Here is a 26966-nt window from a genome sequence, read left to right as displayed (position 1 = left end):
TCCTATTTTTTGCGCCTGTTTTCCGTGTCCTTTTCATGCCTATTTGTTTGGTGTCTCTAATTCCCCAAAGTTGGTAACAATGTATTGCTAGACTTCAGCTGAACTTGTTGTTGTTATAGCGCAGATAAAGTGACTAAAACAGCATAGTTTGGCTACGAGATAAAGCTGCTGAGATTTAATTTGAATATGTCATTTATTAAAAGGCTGATTGTAAGTGGAAGACTGCCTGGAAAATGTCAGTCGTTCACATAGTACGTATACTATATAGGCGAGTGTATAAATATGCATGATGCCTAGTGAAAATATCTTTGCTTTCCGGAACATTGATCTCCCCATATAAAATTGAACGGGAATGCACCGTCCCCTCCCCTCTCCCCTCTTTTGCACATCACTAATTTCGCTTAGGTGCCTTTTCCTGCCCAAGGCAGGCGTTCTTGTTCTTGCTGCCTGTGTAATGAGGGCGTACACGGTTCTGTGTGCATTTCAGGTGTAAATATGGACAAGAGCAGTATTAGGGGCACAAACAAAATAACGTGTTGGTGCATCTCTTTGGAAACAAACTGTAGTAGCTTCAAGTCCAGAGGAGCGGGATCTTTCTTTGTGAGATATGTGACACATCCTATTTTCGGAGAGGGCTCTGTGCAGCCACCGGAGAGTCATTGCTCGCTGTAATCCCACATAGTTTTGAGGACTGCAGAGGTCTGTAGTACAGGGCATTGGCCCCTCAGAGCATCGCCTAATGTGATCTATATGGATTGCAGCTTTTAAGTTTCATAGGTTCTAGAATTACAAATTAGCTAATTTTAATCAAAACATGTGAAATGTTATCCTGGCTGGATATAAAGGCTGACTGTGCTGGATCCTCTGGGTTTGTTTTGTTTACTTTGGCTGCAGGCACACTCAGCGGTTTGGGAGATAGTTGTTCTTCTACAGTATAACAGATGTTTGTCTGAAAGGGTGAGGAAGAAACAAAAACAACATTGTGTGAAGGAGAAAAATTACACAATTTTAAACTAATGCTTTGGTATTAAGCATTGGCATTAACCTTCATGTAGAGACTTTCTCTTTTTTAATCATGACTAACTGCTAAAGGTTAGGAACCTCAAGATTTCAGCTGACTTAAAAACTAAATGTGTGTAGAAAGGACATTTTGAACCCATGTAATTTCTAGTTGATAGTGAGACAGCTGATGGCAGAACCTTCCATAGCCCACCTTTCAGTATAAACTATGCTATATATGCTATGCTATATATGCTATGCATTTTTCAGTAGGACAGTTGGCTGCTATCATCTAAGAAGGGAAAAAGAGGGGGGAGGAAAAAGAAGTAGTTTGAATTTTGTGGTGATGATCTGTGGTGATCATCTACCCTTTTTCTTTACTGATGAATTAAGACGTCTAGTTGTTCTTAATAAACCTGGGGAATACAATAATGTAACAAATCGGTTACAGTGTGCAAAATGTTTGCAGTGAAATGACAGAGGGAGCACAATGTGCCCTTGTGTAGGTTTGTATCTGTAATGTTCAAACAGGCTGACTGTTTCCCTTCATCTGAACTGCTTTCATCTGGACCAGTGTAAAATAAGCTCTGGTAAGTAATCACAGCAGAGCAGAAAGAAAGGAATGTATACAGCAATAGACAGCCTAAGCTGTAAAAACTGTAACCTGAGTATCAGCAGCAGATCAGATATCAAGGCTTTAAGGTAGGGGAAATGAAAGAGATGAAGGGGAGGAAAAGACGAGAGAGGGAATGGAAAAGTCAGCTTGGAAAGTGAAGGAGAAGTAGGAGGGCCCCCTCAGGGAAATTTGGCTCAAGGGTTAGGGAATTTTATCATGGTGTACAGTGACCTACTCAGGTTTCAGCCCACGTTGGATCGAATTGCCTCCCTTTGCTAGCAGAAAGAAAAAGGACTGGTGTATATGTGATTTCTTTTTGTCCCCCCTTTCGGATTATAAAAAGGCCATTGGTACAAGTGTCTATTTTAAGTACAGTAAATTCAAGGCACTATGAATGAGCAATAATATTACCTCATCAGAGACTTCCTTTGAGATTTGCTGTTTGATACAGTCAGATATTTACTCGAGAAGGATCACAACACCTAACTGCTTGCTTTAGTGTTTTCCAACAGTAGTGTCACAGCTTGGTTTTAACATGACTGGATGGATATTCAGGTTGCTCGCTCTTTCCTTATGCCAGATATTGAGTTACGTTTTTGTTATCACTAACCTAATGTACACAATGGTTATAACAAATTTTAATTTGATACAATGTTGTATGCAAAAAGTACATGACTCTGCACAGTTTTCTGATATTACATTTCCATGAAAAATATATTCACGAGGAACTGTTTTGTTGCACTGTGACCTTTATAGCCACTCTTTTGTATTTTCTTGTTTTTCCTTTTGTCCTCCTTAAGATGAGACTTTCCAGTTCTTCTTCCAGAGGTAGCCCTCACCTCGTGCCTTGGAAGAAAAGCAGATAGTTATTCTGAAATTCAGTTTGGTGCCGTTTTTCACTTGCTGGTGAATAACAGAAGACCTCACAGATCCAAGCCTATTGTCATCAGGGAACCCACTACTGTTTTAAGACCAAAATATTTGTAAAAGTTTAATTGATGGAAGCACTTGCTTAGGCACAGTGGTGGATCCCTCATCCATGTCTCCTCAGCTTATTTCCATTTGCCATCCTGCTGCCAGGTAGCAGTGCTGCTCAGGAGGAATAGCTAGGTGCTCTGCAATGCTGTGAAGTGAGGTTACATCCAGTACTGAATTGCACTGGAAGTTCTCCTGCACAGATGAGGCAATTTATCCATGTGTCTCTAGCAGTTGAAAGGTAAGCAATTAATTTGTGTTATAATTTCACAGGGCTCCTCCGTGTGCCCAAGGAGTTTGCTATCCATAAATATTCTCAAAAACTAATTTGTATATGAAATTGGGCTTTGTTCCTGGTGCCTAAAGCTTAGGGCAGCCCCATCTGTTATCATTTAATAGTAAACTCATCAGAATATCTTTCAGTTTAGTGTTTAAATAGTCCCTGTTTGGCATTTGAAAGTACTACTGTCAGGAGGAGGAAAGTGGTGAAGCAGGCGTAGCAGCCCTGCGCCTGGAGCGAGCCAGTTTGCTCAGAGCACTCGGAAGATTCCAAGGAAACTCCTCCCTTCTCTCCTGAAAAGCAAAATATGTCTTTGGGAAAGTGGAAAAGCAGACAGACTTTATCAATTGTATTATGTCAGGAGACCAAGGTTTTTCTGTGGAGTATGCATGGAAGTTCTGCGAGATGGCTGCGAAGGGGTTGCCTGTGAGGCACAGGGAGCCTCACCTGGCAGGGCACTGCAGAAATAGTGCTTCCCCAAACAAAGTGGGTTGTACAGAACCAAAGGTACGTGAGAGGACAAAGGAAAGTAAAGCATCGTGGAATTTCGCTTTCTGATAGTATAAAGGTCTAATCATAGAATTCAGTATGGTGACAACATAAACAAGCAAAGAATATGAGGGCTGGAAAAACGATCCAGATTTGTATAGTGCCTCTAGAAACATTTTTATTTCCTTGATGCAATGAAAGTGAAAAGTGAGTTTGGGCTCTGCACTGAGTGGGTTATGCAGGCAAGGAAATGGAATGGAGCCACTGTGCTTCCTCCCAGATCTGAAATAAACATTCAGCAGTAAAATCTACAAGAAAATGAGTCTGACAGACTCATTCTCCCCTGTGTTTCCTACCTCTGTGTTTGCCAGGCCTCATTTGGTGAAGCCAGGCCTTGCCCCCTGTGAATAAGGTTCATAGAGAAGGGTAGTCAAGAGATCTAAGATGGAAAGACACACGTGACATAGCTTGAGAATGTATTAATTAACAAAGATTTGGGGAAATGGTGCACTGTAATGTGAAAAATCAAACTGTAGGTGTACTGTTAATGATGAAATGAATCCTAAAGTGGGAATAAATGTGATTATATTTTTACTGCCTAGCATATAAGTCAGATTCAGAAAGGAGGGAAACTGCAGTCTAGTGAGTCAACACACTCTTCTTCATCTTTCAGGGGAATAGAGAGCAAATTCAAGTCGAAATATCAATGAGCATAATTGTTAGTTATCCCGGCTCTTCCAGGAGGGAAGATATTTCTGTGTAGTACAAGAATAGAGAAATCATAGAGTTAAAACACGCGAATTACACATTGCCCCACAGTGGTGATAAGTGGTTTGGGACTTAGCAGTGGGCAAAAGCTGAACTGCCATCTATTGGGAAGGAAGGGCTTTGACTGTGGTGTGTGACTGGGGCACTGGAGCATTTTCGGGCCAGCTTCTTTGGAAGTCATGAGTTACTTGTGCCACAGCTGTAGTGAATGCTTGGGCAGTCAGCAGCTGTAATGGTGCTCTGTCAGCTGGAGAAGAGCAGGAGGTTTGGCTCCTGTGGGATGTCAACCCAACTGCCTGGGTGCGCTGGCAGCTGCAGAGGGGACTGGTGTTTCCACTGTGGTCTCAAAAACTTGTCTGCTTGGTGCACGGCATGGCACGATGAGCATGGAAGGATGTGGGACAGGATTTCTGTGGTTTTCTTCTCAGCTCTGGTCACACTGTGGGTGGCACCAGGGCTTGGTCTCTGTTTTCATGCAGGGGACTGAACATTGCCTCCACACCTGGCTGAAGTTAGTCTCCGTGCTCTGCATTTGCAGTGAAATCTGTGCTTCCCTGCAGGGGGGCTCCCTTTGGGCTCGGTGGATGTAAGGGTCCCAGCTTAGCGACTGACCTAAGATTTTATTGATTTTGAGCAAGGTTTTCTCCCTGTGCTAGCCTTTCACGTCATCCCAACCCTTTCTGAAAGTAGACATGGACTACTTTAATGGCCCTGCTGTCCTGTTCCTGCCAAGGCTTTGAATTTCAACTGCTTGAACATCCTCCATCTGGTCATCCACACCTGCCTTCACATCTTCTCCTAGTGTTTGGCAGGTCTATTATCTTGCAATTCCTCTGTCTAGCCTTGCTTGATCACTGCTGCTTCTGCTTTCCTGCTCCAGTGTTGAGTCCACATTCCTGCTTTTCTCAGTGTTACAACTGTCACCCTTTCTTTCACTAAACCTTTGAAACCTGTCTATTTTTCAGTGATGTTCTGCTATGCATGTACAGGTTGTATATTAATATGCTTTCTTCCTTTCCTTAGCTTCACTGAGAACTGATCTTTGTCTCTTATTTTTTCTTTTTCTTCTTTCCCACCTCCCCTGCATTCACATAGAGAAAAATTATCTCATCATTTGTATTTTGACTATTGCCACCACACTGGTCTTTACAAATCCCATCTTGTTACCATGTCTTGAATCCATATGTATTGTGTCGATCATTGAAATGGGAGAAGGGAAAGTACATTAGAACAATGGATTAATAGTGGTCAGCTTCAAGGCAGCAACTTCAGCATGGTCTCAATTCTCAGGTTTTTAGACATCTCTGCAAATGGGTGTTGTAGTCAGGAGTCTGAGGGAAGGTGCTATTGTTCTTTGGATACCCATCTATGCAAGAGAGTCAGTGTGGAAAAAAACATTTCTCAGGTTTGACACAGCTTGCTGAGGATGGGGTCATGCTTTCCATTTGCTGTGAACCAAGTGTGGTGTAATGTAGCTCTGGCTGTTAGTCACTGAGAGAATGGTATAAAGGGTGACTTGCAGGATTGTAGTAGGTAAGATAAATTATGGAGGAGAATGGCATGTGGGTTGTGGTTTTTTTGTTTGTTTGTTTGTTTTTAGCCCAAGCCATTCTTTTTGGGAAATCAGTGTTAAAAAGGTGCTTACTTTTGTTACTGATGGCATGCAACCTCATTGTACTTTCATTGAAGTTGGTAGAAAAGACTCCATTGATTTACTATTTTACAAAAGTGTCACATCTCTATGATGAGTGATTTTGAACTGCAATGTGTTTTTTGTCAGTATGAGTGTTCATTTTGGTGTATCACTTATCATGGATGGTTTAAATGAGACGTGAAAAGTACTTAAATTTGGTGCCATTACAAACCCAACTATCATTTGGACTACATTTCAAAGGGACAGATACATGCATGAATTTTCAAGAAAAAACAAACATATGTACAACCTTGCTTATGTATTCTTTGACAGTAATTAGAAATTATTCATTGTCTGAGTTGATCAGCAGTGCAAATAAAACACAAAGCATCCACAGGAGGCAAATTTAGAGCTACTCAATTAATTTGGTTGCATGGGGTTTAAATTGGTAAGACTTTGTCAATTGGTCTCTACCTTGCTAGATTAGTCTCTAAGGCTTTGTCTCCATAGTTGAAATTTAGCAAAGCAAGGGAAGCTGGCAGACCTTGGGCCCTTCATGGGCCCTTTCTCATCATTTTGGGTGATCTCCATTGTGAGATTTGACTCCCGGTCCAGGTCATTTTGTTATTGGGTTCCCATGGGTTACAAACATCTGCATCATTCAAATGATGTAGGTATTTGTTAGCCACATTTACACTGCATGGTACTCATTGAAAACTGTACTAGTGACGTAATTCAGATATCATAATGATGAGTCTAGAGGCAGAGGTGGGATGATGGAATATTTTCCAGCAATTTGGGGCTGCACAGGACAACCACAGAATTGTGACTTCCATCAGATGGTAAGGTGAAAATGCAGACAGGGAAAACCAAAAGGAAATGGATGCTTTAGGGGTCTGCTCTGGGGTTTTGTTTTGGGTTTTGTTTTCCTGAAATGTGTTTGTAGCATAATTGCAGAGATGATACTCTTGGAAGAGTACAAATTGCTTGTGTTTATTGCTTATAGCTGCTTTACAGTGCTCCTTGAGTGACAGGAACACCTATGTAATCTGGTGTGATGAATGAGCCAGGAGCAGTGCAGCGCTCCGAGGTTCTGGGGCGCAGCACCTGCTGTAGCTTTGAATTCAAAAGCAATTATCATCTGATTAATTTTATTTATTTGTTTAAATGACTGGAGAATTGCTGTGTTCTATCATTAGACTTTCTCCCACTCAAAAATTAAGCTAGAGCAGTTACTAGACAAAATCTGGCAACCTGCAAATTTGACATTTACCATTTGTTTTGAATTGGTGTTGTATTCTCCTTATTCCTTTGCCTGAGTCCTGGGAGACTGTGCTTATCAGACACATTATTTTACAAGTCAAGATCTTGGAGGAATATGAAGTTTGGAATTTGTTTTAGAAGAACTTTAATAAAAAAAATGCAGAAACCAAATAGAAAGGCTCCGTGTGTGGCTTTTTTCTTTCAACTTATAGTTGTCATACTACTTTAAACTGATCTTTGCCATTGCAATAATTCATTAGCTGGTTTCCTGTGGTAGTTTCCTAAATCCATAAGCTGTAGAGCTCTGTGGCACTATTTGGTTTCAGAAAGCTTTGTTGCCTGGTTGCAGATTTCTTAACTTACTCCACTAAATCTCCTGGCCCAATAAAGAGGCATTTTCTGCAGAAATATTTTTACCTCATGATCTAGAGGACATACTTTTAATAGAAATTGAGGGTTATGACAGTCATGTTCCATACTTTGCATTTCCATACAAACATAAAGTGTAACCACTCAACCACTTGGAAATTGGTTTGAAAATAAGTATGGCAAAATTGAGAAAGGTTTTCTTAAACAAACATAAGAAATGTTTGTATGAAAAATGATGGTAGAATGCTTTCACAGTGTAGAATCTTCAAGTGCTTTGACTATGCAAGGGTGTATAACTGAGAAAAAACGTCTGCTGTGATTTTATTTGATTTGGTTCATGGGCACCTCAAGGAACTGTAATTGTGTCAGTGACCTGCTCCAGCTGAAAAGACTGTAACGCAGTAAGATTGATTAACTGCTGGTTGAAAAAAAAAATTCCTGGTTTTCTGTTATTCTCTTGCTGCAGTCTTAAATATTTTATGGCAACACAGACAAGTTTGTGTGAGGAATGTATGTTAAAATATTTCTGACATTGAATGTCAGAGCAAAAGTCATAAATAACTCTCCTTTTCATTTTCTTTAAATTACAGACATATGAGTCTCTGTCATAATTACATGTGCCAGTCGGAGATTTAAATGCATTTCACTTTATGCACTTGAGTTATGAAATGAACATTAGTCTTTGAGGAGGTGGGCCAAACCTGACACTTCCTCATGTAGCACAGATATGGTTCGATTTATGCAGTCTTCCCTTCCTTCCAAATGGTTATTGATTACATAAATAAGTAGGTAATTTTTCTCTTTCAGAACTTTGCTGAAAACACTATGAATGAGCTCCTTGGCTGGTATGGTTATGATAAGGTTGAACTGAAAGATGGAGAAGATATTGAATTCAGGAACTACTCAGCAGATGGGGAAAGCCGCCAGCACATTTCTGTTCTCAAAGGTAACGAGACTTCATGTTTCTGTGTTCATATAGAGAAGGATTAATAGCTCAACCTGTCTGGTGTTGATTGTGAAGCATGTTCTGCTGCTTGTGTCTTGGTTGCTTTGCATAAAAATATCTGAGAGTACCTTGTGGTACAGGGAAGCCAGTAGGCTACGAGGAAAGTCACTTAACAAATTTGCTGTTGGTGTATTGATGTATTGTTATATGTTGATATGTATCTTCACAAATAATACCGTTTGTGTGTCAGTTGAAAGCCATGTCCCTGTGGTATCAATAAACTACTCACAACTGGAGAAAGGAGGGAGGACTTTTTTAGCTGGGAGGCCTTAAGGATCCCTTTGCTTCCCATATTAATGCTGGTTGGCCTACAACTTTTTAAAATTATGAAAGATTTTAAACTGGAATACTCACACATGTAGGCACAAGTGTGAATGTTCACAAAAAGCTTCTCGTTCATGTTTGTGCTGTACTGTCCTCTGCACTGTGGTAGAAGTTTTCCATGGATGAAATTTGTTTGAGACATTGCTGAATCTTTGTGATTCAAAATCTTAAGGATGAGAGCCTGTTGGTTTGTTTAATCATTCAGTTTTTGCCTTTTGACTCCTCAGTCTCAGGGAATGGATAGGGGTTTGTCATCAGAGTAAGGAGAAGAATAGAAAATTGCTACATCTTGACTTATCCAACAGGAGTTTCTCAAATGTGAGGTAAAGAGGGGAAATTCCAGCAGCTTTTATGCTCTTGGAATGCTACTTTTCACTGTGTTTGTGGACAGCAGTGTTTGGCTTTTCTTCCTGATGGCCAGCAGCTGCACTGTATTGAGTGAGTGTTGCAATGAGTGCTGACACCAGAGACATCAGTACTGAGGGACAGATGGCTAGAAAAAAGGGGAAAAAATTAGAGATAAGGTGAAACAATTTAATTGTGTTAAAATTGAATGTTTGCAGCTTGTTAGTTCTGTAACAGCATTGGTGGTCAATATTTATTTTTCATTGAAAACGTAATGTCATTAAGCTACCTTTGAAGTAACTTGTCCCTGTGTAGTAATGCACTTAATTTATTTCTGTTTTAATAAATATATCTTTTACTGAATGATTACTTGCTCCAGTCTATGCTTGATGAAATTTGTGACATACATTTTTTATAGGCACATGATACAAATCATATGTTTTAAGTACCATAAGTGTCAAATGTCTGTGACAGGTAGAAATTTCTGGTGTATGCAGGGGAAAAAGGCGGAGGGGGAAAGCACATTTCTTGTTTTGAGACATGGGAGAAGAGAGAGTCCCATTGCTGAGATATATTAGAGAAATTCCTACAAAAAAGAATCCTGAGGTGATTTGGGATTAAAGAATTAGAATAATAACTGTCATCATTTTATGCACACTTTGCTGTGATTTCAATATTTTGTTCCTTTCTTTAAGTTCCTTTCATTATTACTACTCATATTATTTATAGAGAATAGGAATTCTTTTATTCTTCAGTTCATGCTCCTTGTGCTGGTGAAGTCAGCACATCAAGCGTGATCACCATGAAAACATAGAAATGAAGTACAAGAATAGGATGCCATTGACTAAATCAGGCATACTAAGGCTATGCATGACAAAATAATCCCACCTTTTACCTTCTGCAAAAAGAAAGTGTGAGTTTGATTTTGAATAAAATGGAGATTACTGGAAAGTATAAATTTCTTTTATAGGGAAAATACCTTGTGCACCATTCTTGTGTTAGGGTAAGTAATTTAATTAAGAGATTGGTGAAAGTATGTAGGGCCATTTAAGAAATTTATGTGTCATACTGTACAATGTGTTCTTTGTGTTTTACAGAAAATTCTTTGCCAAAACCAAAATTACCTGAGGACAGTGTTATTTCACCGTACAATATAAACCCAAGCTACCCAGGGCTTGCCACAGGAAATGGACTATCAGACTCACCAGCAGGGTCGAAGGATCATGGGAATGTACCTATTATTGTCCCATTAATTCCACCACCTTTCATAAAGCCACCAGCAGGTAAATCTTAATGAACATGTAAAAATGGTTACTGTTATTGCAATGTCCAGAGATCACTGATCATGGTGTCTTAGCAAGAGAACTGATTTCAAAATGTTGAAAATCCAGTCACGGGGAGCTTTAAAAGTGAGTGGGGGAGTGACTTTAATCACTTGAGTATTCTTGGAAAGCTCCCCCTAATGCAATGACAACAAACTTGCGTTGCTTGTGACACTCCTCATGCTGGATTGTGCTCTCAGCACTTCAACAGCATTTGCTTTTAGAAAAAAAATTGTTTGGGTGAATATAACCTTTAACTAAATTAATAGAAGATTATTAAATTAAAAATAGGCTGCATGAAGGAAACAGTGAAAGAGACAAAGCCATTAAATCAGTATCATGTCTTTATATCAGGTTAACAAGCTCATACTGGGAAAACTGTTTCTTAGTTCCCACTGCAATCCCTGACTGCTGTCTCTCAAGGGTTTATTACGATCTTGACGCTGCTCAGGAGACTGCACTGAGATTTTACATTTTCATTAGATTTTTTATCAGGAGTGGTTTTCTAACATGCCATTCCTCAGAGTTTGCATGAAAGACGATTTATTCCCCTCTGCATGCTGCTTACTGTAATCTGTGAAAGGACCTCTTACGGCTACACTGGGGTGATTAATTGTTGTGTTATTGTTTACTGCTCCACACGGTGTGAAAATTGGTGAATCCAGATAGGAGCAGGCTGTGTCCTGCTTCTCTGGACATCCCTGAGTGTTGTTGTGGTTGTTTTCAAATGACCAGGGCACAGAGGAATACAGGTGACATGCAACTCCTGCCCAAGAGCGTCAACTCTCCACAGATAGGGCTAAAGAGATGCTAGCAGGTGCCAGGGTGCTTCTGCAGAGGCAGAAGTGCTTGCAGGCTCAGGTCCCAGGTGTTGGATGGTCACCTCTGCCCTTCTGTAACATTGTCTAAATGTAGCTGTAAAATACTGATTGATCCAAGAAAGTGTTTACCTGTTGTTGGTCGTGTAATAGAGTACAGTTGCCCTGCCTAAATTATTGTTATGCCATTGAGTTTTATCTCTAAAGAAGTATATAAAATGCTATGAATAATTTTCAAATGTTACTCAATACATGCTCCTTGCCAAAGACTTTCAATCTATTTTATATGATATTTGCTAATTACCAAAGCTATTTGGGCCCATTCCTGCAGCCTTTACACAGCTAAAGATCTCAGGCCATATGGGCTGGATCCTCAGCTGCTGTTGATTTGGCCCTAAAGCTTTAATCAAGGGCTTGTGCCATCCCAAGCTATTTTCCCCTCCAATCTGAGTCACGAATGAATCCAGAATGCTGAATTTGTGGTATGTGAACACAAGGCTATAGCATGCATTGTGCAAATTGCCACAGTTGCTGGATTTTTATGACACTAAATAAGCAGGAGGAGATTGAACTATGAAGTAGCAAAACAAATTACTGCAACAGTAGTTAAGTGGACACAAGGGAATCTTGGCCAAGTCAACTGCCTTCTGTTCTTTGCCTGTCCACCTACAACATATGATCCTGTGTTCAAATGTACCTCTAAGGGTAATGTGGAGAGAGAGCTCTTCATAATGTTTTCTACCTTTAGGTTTTTAATTAATTCATTAACAATGGATGTCATTGTTGTACCTGCACAGGAGATATGAATGCATAATCTCTGCCTCCTCTGACTTTATCCCGTGGTTGGTAATGAGCACTAGATTACCATGACTTCTGAGCAGATTAACTTATTTATCTCACCTTTGTTTTAGAGACCAAAGCTTGGGGGTATTGGAGGGGGAGCAGAATCACCTCCTTTGTGGGATTTGCAACAAGCATGGCTAGTAATGCTTTTGTTTTATCTTAGGGCGTAGGTGCCCTAGCCGTGATCACCCCAAAGAGCCTGGCAAGAAGCGACTGGTAGAAAAGGGAGTACAAAGGCATCAGGAGAGCCAGTGTGCGAGGCAGTGGTCTTGGCACTGCACTTTGACGCCGTTTTGTGGGCACAACATCAAAGCAGAAAAATTCAGAGTGATACAAAGCCAGACAAGAGTAACTCTGGGGATGTTTTCTTGGAGTCCCTCGCAAGCAGAGGGGATGACTTTGGAAACAGCACAAAGGTGCTTCTTTGACTTGAGCAGGCAAATGGTTAGACTCACATCATTAATTAATAAGGAGAAGGTTTACATTTTTGAGAATGGGGACAGGCAGGCTATGACTGACCCAGCACAAACACCAAAGCATTTATCCACTTTTGAGTGGATAAATGAAGTAAGGGGACAGGAGAGAGAGGCAGCAAGAGGCCAAGAGAAAGTTTCAAGGTTAGGGCAGAAAAAGGGATCTTTTCAGCATGTTTTGTGTGGACACACAGAAGGCAAAGTTACATTACAGGCTAGAGAGAGCATCAGGTAGTGATGAACTGTAGTGACTGGGAGGCTAAGAATTGGGATGTGTCCAGAGTTTGTGAATGGATGAGAAAAGCTTTCATATATAGTAGAGGAGAAAAATCTACAAGATTTCAATATAGCTCAAAGGGGAGTGCCCACAGGTGAAAATGATACCTAAATCATGAACCTGAAGGACGGGAAAGATGGTGCAGTCCATCCTTATTGAGCAAGTAATATGGAGTGAGCACTCAGGGAGAAATTATTAAGACTTTAATTCTTGCTGTATTGATCTTGAACAGAAGGGTCAGCATGAGTAAAGAGGTGTCAGAGAGACAGGCTGAGGTATTCATTTGGACAGGAATGTAATGGTCTGAAAAGGATAAGCAGATCCATTGAATTATTAGTTGAATAATTTTGCTGATAAGATTCAATACAGGTAAGAGGAAGGAGAGCAGAGCATTGGGGATGCTCACAAACCTGAAGAGAAACAAGGATACTCTGCAATGTGCACAGACAGCAATTGCAGAGGTAGAAAAGATGCAGTCAGGAAACCAAGGGAAACAGGATTTCTAGGAAGGCAAATATGATTCTCTATCAGAAACAGCTATCACAAAAAGAGGAGGAAGGAGTGCTGATCCTAAACTGTCTAGGAGGCTGTCACTGAAGTTTTCAGCAGACTAGGTTTTCCTTGACCATGCTGGAAGGCTTTGAACAAGTGTCCTGTTTGCATTCATGTCTTATATGACCAGGCTAAAACCTTGAAGGGTTAACAAAATTGCCTTTTTTAGCCCTCATGCCTGTTTTGCAGTAAAGTGGTTTTGTTTTGGTGGGGTTTTTTGTTTGGTTGGTTGTTTTTTTTAAATTTGAAAACCAAATAATTTTGAGTAGTCTGACTAAAATTTTATCTTCAAGCTGTTCAGATTTCTGTTTTAGTGAAATGAAATGTTAGGTTCCAATTTGCTTATATGATTCTGGAAAACATTTGGGTGCTACTAACTAAATATAAACAGCTCCAATAAAGGCACTCTCTCCTTGCTGTATCTCATAATTAAACCCAAAAAAGGCTGAGTTAAATGCATGGGCCCGATGTGGTGCACTGAGTGTCTACAGACCCAGGGTATGGTGTGTTAGTGCAGGATGCTAACAGGAGAATGCAGGTTACTCAGACGTGGAGGCTGTCTGCAAGAGCACTGCCTTGATCTGCAGCACCAGGCAAATAGACGACCCTGGAGCAGTGCCCAAATCAAACATGACTTTATAAGTCAGCATCAGCCATCCAACCTGCACCTGGAAGCATAGTAGTCAATACAGCCTCCAGAAAGCTGCTGTAAGAGTCTCCTTGTGGCTAGTAAGAGTCCATCTTGCCCAGCTGGCTGGTAACTACATTTAGACCCGGCAGCAGATTCTGAGTAATCTTCAAGGTTAGTCTTGAATACAGCCTATTGCAACAAAGTGATCCTAAGATCAGTTCTGCTTGGTGTTAGAATGTTCTTGTTTTCTGCATAGCAATGTAAAGAAGGCTGGTGGGGTTTTTTTATTTGTTTGTGTGTTAGTTTGTTTTTTCCAATTTAAAAGTCACACAGAAATAGTGAGGAACAGAAATGCAGTAGCCTGGAATGATCCAGAACTAAATATCTCACCACAGTTGCACAGGGTATATGGCCTTAGTATATAGTGTGCAAACCTTCTGTTATTCTGCAGCCTTTAATGATGGAGTAAATTTGAGAGGGCACTTCAGGTGACTCTGCCCTTTTGCTCAGGCAAGTTTGGACAACTCTTCTTACCTGGGATGAAGGAAGGCTGAAATCAAGAGTAGTCAAAGAAGAATGCAAAAAATTCTTTCAATGTGGGTGAGAACAAGCTGCCTCCTTCCCCTGGCACCTGCTGGAGGCTATGTTTTCTCAGTTTTCCCATTTCTTTGAGTGCTCTTTGATTTGTTTTATCTTGTGATCCCCATGGCAGTGCCTTGGTAGAGGGGTACAACTGCTGGTTGGTCTGTCCTTTGAGCAATGAGGGTCAACAAAATCCCTCCCTTTCCTGCCTCCTTCTGTGTACAAGTGAGGCACAGTGCACCGCCTGCTTCGAGCATCCCAAAGAAGAACCGGCTTCCTTCGATGCTGTGCTGCAAGGGGAGTTCACTGCCAAGGGGCACAGGAGAAGGAGAGGCAGAAAGCATGATGTCATGCAGTTGACTGAGCTTTCCACAGAGGAAAAAAGTACAAGGGCAAAATAATGCTCCCTCCCAAGGTTTTTACAAGATACTGAGTACATTTTGAGAAGGAAAGGGGATGTAAATCCTACAACCCACAGATGAGTGTCTCAATTTTAGGTTTCAAATTATAATGACTGGAGTTATGTCACGAGTTATCAGAAACTTTTGAAGGTGAAGGAGGACTGGGCTAGAGGAATGGTATCTGATGAGGCAAAATGTCTTAAAGAAGAAGCATTTCCAGTGCTGACTTGTGAAATCAGCCTGTGACCTAGACTGGCAAAGAAATGTCAGATTCAAATACTAAAGTAAGTATTTAGTTATTTTATAGAAAAAAATCAGTGATTTTCTGTGTTATGGTTTAGCATTGCTTTAGAATTAAAGTTTATAGGAGATTTTGTAAGTGCAAGTGCAGATGAGTAACTTTGTGCAACATAGGAATAAGCAGTTCCTGCCTTACAAACATTCTGGAACAGCCTGCTGTAACCTCTCTCAATATTTAAATTGCATTGGAGCAATCTGAAAGCATAAACGATTTTTAAATGGTATTTATCAGGCCATTAACAATGAATTCCAAGATCATCTGTCAAAATTCACTGAGGAATTTGATCTATGACTACAGTAGCAAGAATTTTGATTCCAGGCAGAGCTGAGTGGCAGTTTTCCTTAAATAAAGACCACATTATCAGATCTAGTTAAGTCTGTGTATGGAGGAGACTTTCATTTTATTGTTCTCTGGATCCCTCTTCAGTATTTCACAAATATCTTCTGTTTGCTGAACAGTGTTATAATTTCTCTAACTGTAGGTTTTGTCTGCTGATAAAGACCACTGCAGCAAATCCTATAGTCACTGCTCTTTAAATTATTTCTCTTGTTTTCAGTTTGAAACATCATCAGATTTACACTGATCCTAGAGTTATTACTGCCTGGGTTTTTAAATGCCAGTGGTTGCCAGGATGCCTGCCCCATCTAGCCCACTGTTGATGTCTTTTGGGCTCTGTGGAGGGCCAAGTGTTTCCTTTGTGGTGCTAAAAAGAAAATCATGAAGTCCATGTATGCACCTTAATAACATATATTCAAAGTACACAGGGAGTTCCCCCTCTCGTAGCTGAAATAGGTGGTTTTTTTGTTTGCATGTTTAAAACCTGCCTAAATGCCAGCTTTTGTGTTGTGCATTCAGTCCCTACTGAACTATGCATAAGAATGTGCCTCAGCTCATAGAAAACATAGGCAGGCCATGGTTCCCCAAAATTATTTTTTTCAAAAGGGGCTGGGACATTTTGCTTTGTTGGCAGAGTAGTGAACTTGAGAGATTGGTCCTTAAAAGGAAATGCATTGTAGAAGCTCTGATATTTCTATAGCTTTCTATTGTCAGCCCTATATTTTAATCTTCTTCTGGTAATTACTTTTTGAAGGTACTGTTTGTACCTTAAGTATGTCACTGTGCCCCATCTGTTTAGAGGGTCAGTGCTTAAGATGCTATCACAAGGGGATCTGCAGCAATGTCTCAGGAGTTTTGTTCCTTTACCATTTTTAGTTTGAGATTAATTTGGCAAGGCATTTTGGGTGCAAGAAAATTGACTGTAATGCTGCTTCTGCCTTGCTTGGGATCAACAGCCTCGGGAGCTACTTGGGGATGAAAAATTTGAATACATGCTACTTGGTTTTCTTCAATGGTGATCTGGGATTTCAGGAGCAGCAGGCGAGTAACTTGGAATTATCCAAATCTGAAATCCTGGCAGGTCCCAGTGGAAACAGTGAGCTCTTACTGTTATTGCTGCAGATGCTCAAGTCAAGTTAAGATCTAAAGTCTTTAAAAAGGAAGTTTTGCAGCTTTTCATTAGAAAGTAATAGTGAAAGCAGCTAAAATGTTTAAAGATATATATATACCAGTGGATTGAGTGCAGTTCCCAGCTCAAAGTAAAAGGGCTATTATAACTCCCTACGTAAAAAAAAAAAAAAAATTCTGGGATCTAAACTACCTGTGTGAGGGGGTGGGATGCAGCAAAGAGAAAAAGAGAAGTAGATTAAAGTAGTAGTGGAAAGACATGGCTTCTGATAGTGTGATGGAAGGAAACTCATTTCAGAGATGAGTTGGTTGACTGGGAAACATGGGATGCCAAAATATTTTTTGTATCAGGTCATGGATACAACCATAGTCAGGTACAGGTTTCACAAAGGCTCACTCATACTTGGTGCCATGCTTGAGATCTCAATCCCAAACACTCCATCTTCCTGGTCTTCTTTCTGCATAGAAGTACTGTGGTTGGGCACCTTCAGGAGAGATGTTATCTTCTTGCCAGAACAATAGAGTATCTCCTGCTGAATTTCTTGCAAGGAAATATGGAAAGTAAGGTTTTGAAGAACCTGCCCTTGAATCATCTTGATATGTAGGATTAGAGCTGTAGCTGCATTTAGTTTCACCCAACTTTTTGAAGCTGTAATTAAAATTGAAAATATGTCTCAGTTCTAAACAGTATTAGTAGAGTGTTGCAACTTAAAACTTAGTAAACTGATCAGGGTTTAACTCCAGAATAGAAGGGATTTTAAGAACATTGCACCAAACACCATAGATCATGCTGGTTTGCTTAGATAAAGAGACAGGACTGTTCATGATGGATTTACTCCATTGGACTCATTGCCTTCCTTCACTTCCTTCCACCTCTTTAAATTATGTCTCCATATAAGATCGATTAGTGTAAACTGCTGCTCATTGGGTTTAAGAGGAACAATTTTCTGCAGCTTCTTCACACAGGTTTGAAAGGAAAAAATACCAAACATTCTGCTTAATTAAGACCTAAAGAGGCGGTGCAAACTTTTGATGATTAATTGAAGCATGCTTTAGACTGATGCATATTTAGTTATTATAATGTGATAATTTTATCTTGTTATACAAACTACTCCCTTTGGGAACATGATTTAACACTGCAAACACTCTGTGTTTATTGCATTGTTCATTATGAAAAATACACAGGATAAAAACCACAAGGAGATGTAACTGAACAGTATCTGTGTGGTGGGTGCAGGGAGTACTGCTTCCACCTGTAATGACACAACCCAGAGGCTGAAAAACACAATATTGTAACTCCCACAATATCTCTCCCTGTGAAGAGCTGAGAACTCAGAAAAGCAGAGGCTGGAAATTTACATCTTGTACAGTATGTAGTAGAAATTTATCCTTCTATTACCTGGTCTAATTGCAGAGGACAATCAATGTTCTGCTGAATGTCCTCCTGTTCCTATTCAGTTGTGTCAGTCATATGTCCTCTTTGTCTCACCTGTAAGAGTGCCCATGCTACCTGTCGTAAGTGTGACAGATCTGAGAGCACTTTGCAAAAGCAGGTCATAAAATTGCAGGCCCAGATGGAGAGGGGGAAAAAAAAGCAATTATTAAGAAGTATTTTCTTTCACTTCAGAATTATCTGTGCCAGGACTTGCAAATGGTATTTTTGTACTTTAGAAACATGTGTCAGCATAGCTATATGAGTCCTAAAAGTGATGGTGAATGATCTTCATCAGAAGAGCTGCTCCAGGGAGAGCTCACATGATGGATGTAGGCATGGTGTCAGGATGAGCTCATGTTACTTTAAGCAGATATGCTAAGCTAGACTACCAACAAAAGTCTGACTATGAGCAAAGAAGACCATTGCCGATGTAATAAACTGGTATAATTATTGTGGAGAAGCTTTCTTAGTGCAGTTCTAATCAGGAAAAGATTAGAATAAAGATTGAAGACAGATAACCAGTCTTAAACTACTGGATTTGAAATTTCCTGCTTCCGTGTGATCCCTTAGCAGCAAGTTCTTCTAGCTGAGTGCTCTAGCAACAAATCTAGGGATTTGTTACATTTTCCTGAAAGGAGAGCAGGAATCTGGTAAAGTGATTTTCAAAGAATTTGACCTTGAAAAATGAAGGTCTGTGAAAAAGTGAGAGGAATTTTATCTTTAATGGAATGCAAGATACAAATTTTTGGTTTCAGATTATTCCAACTTGTGTTTAGCAGATGACAGCACTTAAATCCTAAGGCTGTCTTTCGTTATTTCACGGAGTCTTAACGTTTTGAGGCTACATTACTGCTTCTCACTGCTGGTAGAAATACATGAAGTAAGACTTTCTGCCAATGTTGCAGTCCTGATTTTTGGTTACTAAGCTTAATACACTGTAACAAAACATACCTAATAGTTCTTTTCACAAGGTCTGCTCAGATCTCTGCCACCACCAGTGTGAACAAGGAAAGCACACAAGTCAGGTTTGGAAGTTTACCATTGTCTTCAGCTGTCATCCATATGCATTGGGCACAGCTCTGTACTCTTCCAGGTACCAAACATGACTTCGTTTTTCTGCTGTTCTTACCATCACTTGTAGCTGAAAGAAAGGATTGGATTTTAGATCAAGTGTTTCCTTCTGCTGGGCTGGACCCAGTTGATGGTCCAAAGGAATGGGATACTGGATGTTTTCTCTTTCACTTGATGAACTGCATTACAAAAGGTTAGATTTGCATCAAAAATTGACTTGGGCAAATATACACCTGAGGGAGCAAAGATGACTTGAAAAAGTGATATATTGAAAAGTGATATGTTAGTGTCCTGTTCCAGGAAGTGTGTACTCTGAACCCCTTTCTGATGTACTGCTGTTCCCTGGCTGCTTCCCATGGCCATACTCAGTTAATCCTTCTGTAGCAGTGCTCCTGAGTCTATTAATTTGAAGAGGCATCTAGTTCTATTGTTGCTGTTACCATGGAATGGAAAGGATTACGTTGTTTGATGACTAGGGTGAGAAAGGAGTAGGATAGAGAAATAGTCTGAGTTTGTATATAGCCAGGCTGTTTCCTTCCCTTTCCTTCTTTCAAAATGATGACCATTATGACCAATGTTGATGATGTCTCCTGGGTATCACATACCACTTCCTGGAAGTGCATACAGTGGCTGGAAGTAGCACTTTTGTAGACCATTCTCTGCTTTTTTTGACCATCAGATCCATGGACCACAAGTGAAGCCATGTTGCTTCAAAGGATTCTCTGTGAGGTGGTGGTGATGTTCTGGAAAGGGCATGGCAAGACTGTAACTTGACACAGAAGGTTCCTCCTCAATGTATTTTAAAGGATCTTTGGTAGAGGTAGGCTGAACCTGACTGTCCTGCATAGCTGCCTGCACAAAAGTGCAGAGAAGTGAATAACCTGGCTTTTCCATGTAAACAACTGCTGCTGGGAGCCTATGTAATTAGAAATGAACAATTGTGTGTGTCTTTCTCATCATCTATGGGAGACAGTTCATGTGAATCAGTGAACAGGAATTGAGTGACAGCTGAGGTGTTCCCCCTATCAAATCACTCATGAAAGCCCCTGAGAATCCCAATGGTGCATCTCTGTGTTTCCCTTTAAAAACTGTGCCCCAGACAAGCTAACCTGCTTCAAAAAGAACTACTTCAGCGCCTACTCTGCCAGTGAACTCTTTCAACTCTGTAATATTCTTTTTTTTTCATTTATGAGAGTTCCTCTCACCAGAAATGAAGGCTATTAGAAAGGTATCACTGGTAGATCTTCTCTTTTCCAGAGATAAAATACTTCTTATCAGTAGGGGAATATATGTTTCTGTTATCTGAAACAAGAGTCTGCTGTCTGGTTCCTTTGATTCAGAGGATCTTCTGTTGTCCTGGTACATTCAAAGGGGCAAGTTCAGTCTGTAAGGAATTGGTTTGTTATGGTGCAAAGATAGCTGAATCAGGGTGCCTTTGGAAAAGATAACTACCTCAAATGGCTCAGGATAAGAGTAGGGGTAAGAGCTCTTGGCCTGTGCTGGAGTAGTTGGCATCCTAGACAAGACCAGCCTGCAGAGAAGGCAGCAATGACCCCATGCAAAACCACCACAGCAGCACCCTGCAAGCTGTGTGCCTGGCTGATGTTACAGCCAACTCAGAGCAGGCTTTTGACCCTAGAGATGGCTAGTGATAATTTTGGCGAAATTGTTTTGATTTCCCTTCGTGTTCAGTATATGAAGGCACTTATAATAATGTCAAATCCCACTCCAAAGGGTAAGTGATACATTAAGCACAAATCTGAGCTATAACTTGGCCTTAAATATAGGTTTAAAGGTAGGCAGTCTGATTAAAACTAAAAGGTCATTATTTTACATTGTAGAATTTTATTTGTGGCTGTAAATCATAACACAATTTGTGGACGGAAAAAAGTTATTAAACTAGCAATATTTATTCCAATAAGGTGAGTAAAATTCAGCATGCAGTTCTGAGTTATGATAGTCAGGGAAAGGAGCCAAATCACTCTGCTAAAAATTAGTTTGCCAATAATTTTACAGAACGATGACAGCGTAGCTTCAAAAACAAATCCTTTATAGGGAAATAGGATGGCTGCATGACAGAATCTCTAAGCTATGAATTCTCCACAGCTCATGGACCAGGAACTGCTTCAACAATTAGTCTCTAGGGATATTTTTTCTCAGAAGTTAGACAATGGCTGCTGTCTGTAACTGAAAGGTCATTCAGTATCATAAACTGGACATAAGAACTGAAGAATTCTGAGTTTTAAGTCAGAAAGAGTTTTGCTAACTTTTTGATTGATCTGTTTAGTAGACTTACCTATTCACTGCTGTTGTCTGTGAAGCTGAAGTAGGAATGATGACCACAACAAGGATATTGCTGCAGATTAGTAAATAAGCTCTGGGGTATTTTCACATGGCAGAAGGCACACATGCCACATTTGTAACACATGTTAGAGAAGAGCTTGAAAGAGGCTCAGGAATTCTGCCTGAATTAAAATTTGACCAATGAGTGTAATGACTGAAAGTAACCTGGCAGATTTTGCCACAGTGCTGCAACTTTTGCCTTGCTCAAGTCTGTGTTTCTGTGACTGCTGAATTCACACACAAGTTCCCTGTTTTGTATGCTAGTAATTTCAAAATAATGTAGAAAAGGGGCGTTTTAGGTTCCTTCTTATTTAGAAGAGGGCTCGTGTTAGAGACTTGCCTTGGTGCAGCACCTTCTGTCTGTGTTTTATCGCCAGCTTGCTGAGCAGAGCATCTCAGGGACTCACTTCAGCAGACTGTAAGTAACAAGAAAAAAGCAGCAATGCCCACTAAACCTTCAGCCTTGGTTACTTGTTTAATGAAGAGTTGTGCGCTCTTAAAGCATGCTGGAAAATTCTCGAGGTTTCCAGACATTTTCAGCAGTGCACAATTTTTGAAGCTAATCATCTTTTTCCAGCCATTTTAGAAGCTTTGCCAGTCTGCTGAGTCTGGCTGGCACAGGTCACCGGCTGCCTGAGGACGAAGCTGGTGATCACAGGCAGGCACAGTTGTGCTCTCTGACAGTGAGGGAGTTAGAAATAAGATGAGCTGGTGCTGCTTGTATCTAAGAGTAAGTGTGCAGATGTCTGAGGAAGGTGTTTGCATCTCATGTAAACATTGTTCTTATATTTTTGTTGTAGAAGATGATGTGTCAAATGTACAAATAATGTGTGCCTGGTGCCAGAAAGTTGGAATCAAGCGCTATTCCCTGAGTATGGGAAGTGAAGTGAAATGCTTCTGCAGCGAGAAGTGCTTTGCAGCTTGCCGAAGAGCATATTTCAAGAGAAACAAGGTAAGAGAAATAAGGAAAGATGTAACCTACATAGATATGGCTTTAATCAGGCCCAGCCTGAGTCTCATTTAGCATCTAATAGAAACTCCTTTCTTTTTTTTCTGTTTCACCTAGTCCCACCACTTTCCATCTGTATTGTCTGTTGGACTGTCAGCCCTTTACTAACCTTCTTTCTTTCAGTTTCTCTCAGCTTGATACTTGGGTTTTGTGAGAGTCAGGGAATTTAGATACTAATAAGCATTAACATAAGACTCTGAATTTGGCCTTAGAGTCTCAGGAAACTTCCTACACATACACAGCTAAGAGGAAGAATCAAAGAAATAGAGCAGAGAAAGGTTGTGTATGACAGTGCCACCAAGTCCCATGGCATTGGGATCATGGCTAGTGGGTAAATGCTTTCAGTGCCTAAGTCTCAGTCCCATCACAATACTGGACATCTTTTCACTGCTGCTAATGAACTCTAGTTTCATTCTTTAAAAGTGTATAATTTTTAATAGCTTACCATTGCTACAAAATTCAGACACTATACAGTTTTTGGGTTGGGGTAAGCAATGTTAGAACATCTAGAGTAATGCGAAAGCCCCTCCTACTCAATTTAAATTTAACTCCATCTAAAATTAGAAAGCAATCCTAGTATTGAATGTCTACAAAAATTGCTGTAATCACTGAAGTACAGTTCCTGAAAATGCCCTCTAGGTTACTTCAGCAGCTGCTTTTCTGCAGCAGAATTTGTAACATGTCATTTAAAGAAAAATAGAAAAGAAACACCTCAAATTTTTAGTTGTTAAAAAAGTAACTGTTTCCTTTTGGTGCTCAATAGTGTGAGCCTTTAGGTAACTTTATTGTCTTAGAAATGTTTATCATTCATAAAACTCTTTACATTTTTCGAAATGATGCCATTTACCCTCATGCTTCAGAACATTCCAAGCCTGTCAAGTTCAAACTGACTAACTGACTTCACGTTTCTAAATCTGGCCTTTTACATCTGTCAAAAAAAAAAAAAAGTACATATTGATTCTAGACTCAAGATAAAATATTATAGCAAATTAACATCCTTTATTAATTTGGGTCACATCATCCTACCAAAAAAAAAAAAAAAACCAAACAAAAAACCCAAAAACCAACCACAAAAACCAAAGCCTGAAGAATTAGGTTGCAAAAATCAGTAGAGTGGAATTTTAGTGGCAGTCTTGGAGAATCAAGCTCATATTGTCTACTGGAGCATACAGGCAAGTATAAGTCACATGAGTATTCTGTGAAGAGTGCTGTTTACATACTTTTTATCTAGAAAAAGTGTAGAGGAGGGAAATATGCGCTCCTTAGATTCTCCTCATTTGAAAATAAATTTGCATGTGCACATGTGTACTTCTATCTCATGCAGTTCTGTGTGCCTTACAATGTGCAAGGCACAGTCCAGAGACTCTGGACTGACAGGGTACAAATCTCTCATCTAATGCTCCTGTGACTTCCAGTCACAAATTTACATGGATGAGATTCTCCCTAGTAATGGAGGCATTGTCAGTGATCCTGCTTAGGTGGTCCTGTGTGCCCAGAACTGATGAGTAACAGATAATTTGGGAAACCTTGGAGAGGCAGATGAAAGAACTTGGTGTATTCTTTCTTACTTACAGCTTAGATGCTGAAATAAGAGATTTAGATCTCCACTAAATGAAAATAAATGCATGATAACATAATGCATAGGTATACTTCAGCCTTCTAATAACACATTAGTAGTAGAATTCAGTAATAGTTTATGACCATGAATTCAATCAGTGAAGCACTATATGAAAAAGTTCCCTTTTACCTGACTTACTATTTATTATGCTTGTGCTTTATTGGAGGCCTCCTTGTCCTTGTATTATGAGAAAGGATGAATTAGAGCTTCACATTCTCCTTGGTTCCCTTTCCTACACCTCTGTTGACTTCTTCTGGAAGATGCTGAATATTTCCATCCAGAAAGCTCTCTGTGTTCATTATTTTGTGTGTGTGTATATACAAACACACACACATACATACATATATAAACACAATAGATGTTCCTAATATTTTCATATACCAGCATATCCCAGTGAAATGTCCTATTATTCACCAGAGAAGTTTCAAACTAACAAAATGTCATGTGGGAGGACTTGGCAAAGCATGGTGAGAAAACATTATCATGTTGATTGGCTCTGCTTCAAAGCTAAGCCAGTGAGTTAAATTTTCTTTCTCTTTGGACTTGTGGAACCTGAAATTTCACAGGATCTGACTGAGCAGAGGAAATCTGTAGCTGCCCCTTGCATGTATGTTTATGGTATTAGATGATCTGGGGACAGAATATTTAGGAAGTGTTAAATTAAGACAAGCACAGTAGAACTCAGCAGACCCTCACACTTTTGGTTTTGCACTTCACTGTTAGTAACAGAGTGGAGTCTTGAGGAATAAGATGGAAAGAACCAGGATGCAATAGTTTCAGATTTAACTGCTGACCTTTGCTCTGTTACTGCTATTCCAACAGCATACCTGTCTTCTCCATGACTCTAATGCTTATTTATGTATTTTAAGGAGTTATGCCACTCTACACTTTCTCATTTTTCAAACAGAGGAGCAAAACAGTCACGTTTCACCTACCTTATGCATGTTTTAAACAGTGGATCTCTACCACAATATAGTGTTGTATTACATTAAATATGTACAGCTGCTGCATTTCTGGGAGCTGATAGGACTTTGTGGTCACTTTATATAAGCTTGAGTTTCCTAATGGATCATGTTAAGCAGTCTTCCCTCCCTTCCCTAGATAAGAAGTGCTGTAGTAAGTGCTGGCCTCAGATGATAGGGCTGTTTAAGCAGTAAAGAATTAGTTTTCACTAATGCCTCAAAACAGCACTGCGTAATGCTGTGAATTATCCATCCCTGAATGACAATTGCTGTGTTCAGAATGAGGACTTTTGTAATCATCCTAATGAAAAAATCTTTTCGCATACAGAAGGCAAGTGCACACTACAGTGCTGCATGCCACAGATTCCCAATTGGGAGAAGGCTTGACATGATCCCACACTGGAGTGCTCCACAAAGCCCCAGGTCAGCTTGGCATTGGCTGCTCCTAACTTCTAACTCCTTCCCAGCCCTTTCCTGTGCTAGGTTTAGCAAGAGTAGCAACACACTGCAATAAGCTGGTACCTTCCTGGCCTTCGGAGCTTTGAACCCAAGGAGTTAAGTCAGAGGTGCCTGTTAGGCTTTCCTGCCTTTTGTCCTGCTGGAGGTGTGTCTATTTGTGCACCACAAGCTCCCTGTATCCTCTGCATAGCTAGGGTTGTCAGGGACCTTCATGCCTGCAATGGGAAGCTTGTGAGGAAAAAGACTGGTGCAACTTATGTTGCTTTTCTAATAAGAAATGCAAATTTTGCTCCAGGTATTTTGAAGTCATGACTGTTTAAAATTATATCAGCCAACAACCATGCCTTGCAAGAATAGAAATATATGTTTTGAAATTATAAAGGCTCTCCCAACATAGTAAATTTATCTAAATTATCAGATATAAATTAACAAAAAATTGAGGCTTTTACCCCATTAAGCAAAAACCAAAGTATTTAGACAAGATCAAATTGAGAAAGAAACCTAAAAATATCACCGCTGCCACCCTCAAACAAAAATAACCAAAATCTGCATTCCTGCTCCTGTTTTGTCAATTCTGCCCAGTCAAATACACATAATGAATACTATACAATGACAACCTGTTATGTGTAATAATACCAATTAAAAAGAACCATTGCTGGAAAAGCAAGCATTTGGAACTTATGTTAGTAACCAAAGATGCTCCCTTCTTAGATGTAATTTTGTACACCAACTAACAGAAAGTTAAGTACCAAGAGTCACGTAAGGGCAAAAAACCCTAGACCTCCAATTTTCCGAATATGAAATTTAAAGGGAACAGTTGGATTCATAATTGGATCCAGGGAGTCTGAAGCTTGAAAAGATTAATTTTGAAATTAAGTTGTTTGACTCAATGGGTCAGAAAACAAATTTATTATGACCAAATAGCCAAATGTAGAACTAGGACTGACTTCACAGAGGTTATAAACTCTCTTCACAGATATATTAAAGAATAATTTACTTGATTTGACTAAGACTTTGGTGACATAGTGACTGCAAGGTTCTCAGGCAGTATTTTATATTTAACCTTGTCCCTGCTTCGCACTGCGTCCCAATTAGGAAGAAAGATAGATGTTTTTGTTTACAGTGCAGTCCAATTTCATTCATACTAATAAACAAAAAGGCATAAATCAAGAAGTAAACGTAAACTACTCTTTAGCACCATGAAGATGTAAACAAGGATGACCCTTTTCTCCCTGTGAAGTATAGTGATGGGCAACACTGTGTTAGTAGTGCTGGCAGGGAGTTTGGTTTAGGGTCCTTTATCTCATCTGTGTGGTAAAAATGAATGTGAACCATCAA

The 26966-nt window shown here is 39.9% G+C and overlaps 1 protein-coding gene across 2 annotated transcripts in view; it reads left to right on the top strand.

Moving 5' to 3' along the window:
* Positions 1–26966, top strand: part of LOC116994774 (sine oculis binding protein homolog) — a 99084-nt gene that overhangs the window by 939 nt on the left and 71179 nt on the right. For both annotated transcript variants that reach the window (XM_033056710.2, XM_033056709.2), the window contains exons 2-4: positions 8200–8338; positions 10165–10350; positions 22381–22532. In XM_033056710.2, coding sequence (XP_032912601.1) covers positions 8200–8338; positions 10165–10350; positions 22381–22532 — 477 coding nt within the window. The remainder of the gene's footprint in view (positions 1–8199; positions 8339–10164; positions 10351–22380; positions 22533–26966) is intronic.

This window comes from Catharus ustulatus, chromosome 3 (genome assembly GCF_009819885.2).
Source record: "Catharus ustulatus isolate bCatUst1 chromosome 3, bCatUst1.pri.v2, whole genome shotgun sequence".
Lineage (NCBI taxonomy): Eukaryota > Metazoa > Chordata > Aves > Passeriformes > Turdidae > Catharus > Catharus ustulatus.
The sequence above is the reverse complement of the archived record's forward strand: the minus strand, read 5'-3'. Positions and strand labels throughout refer to the sequence as shown.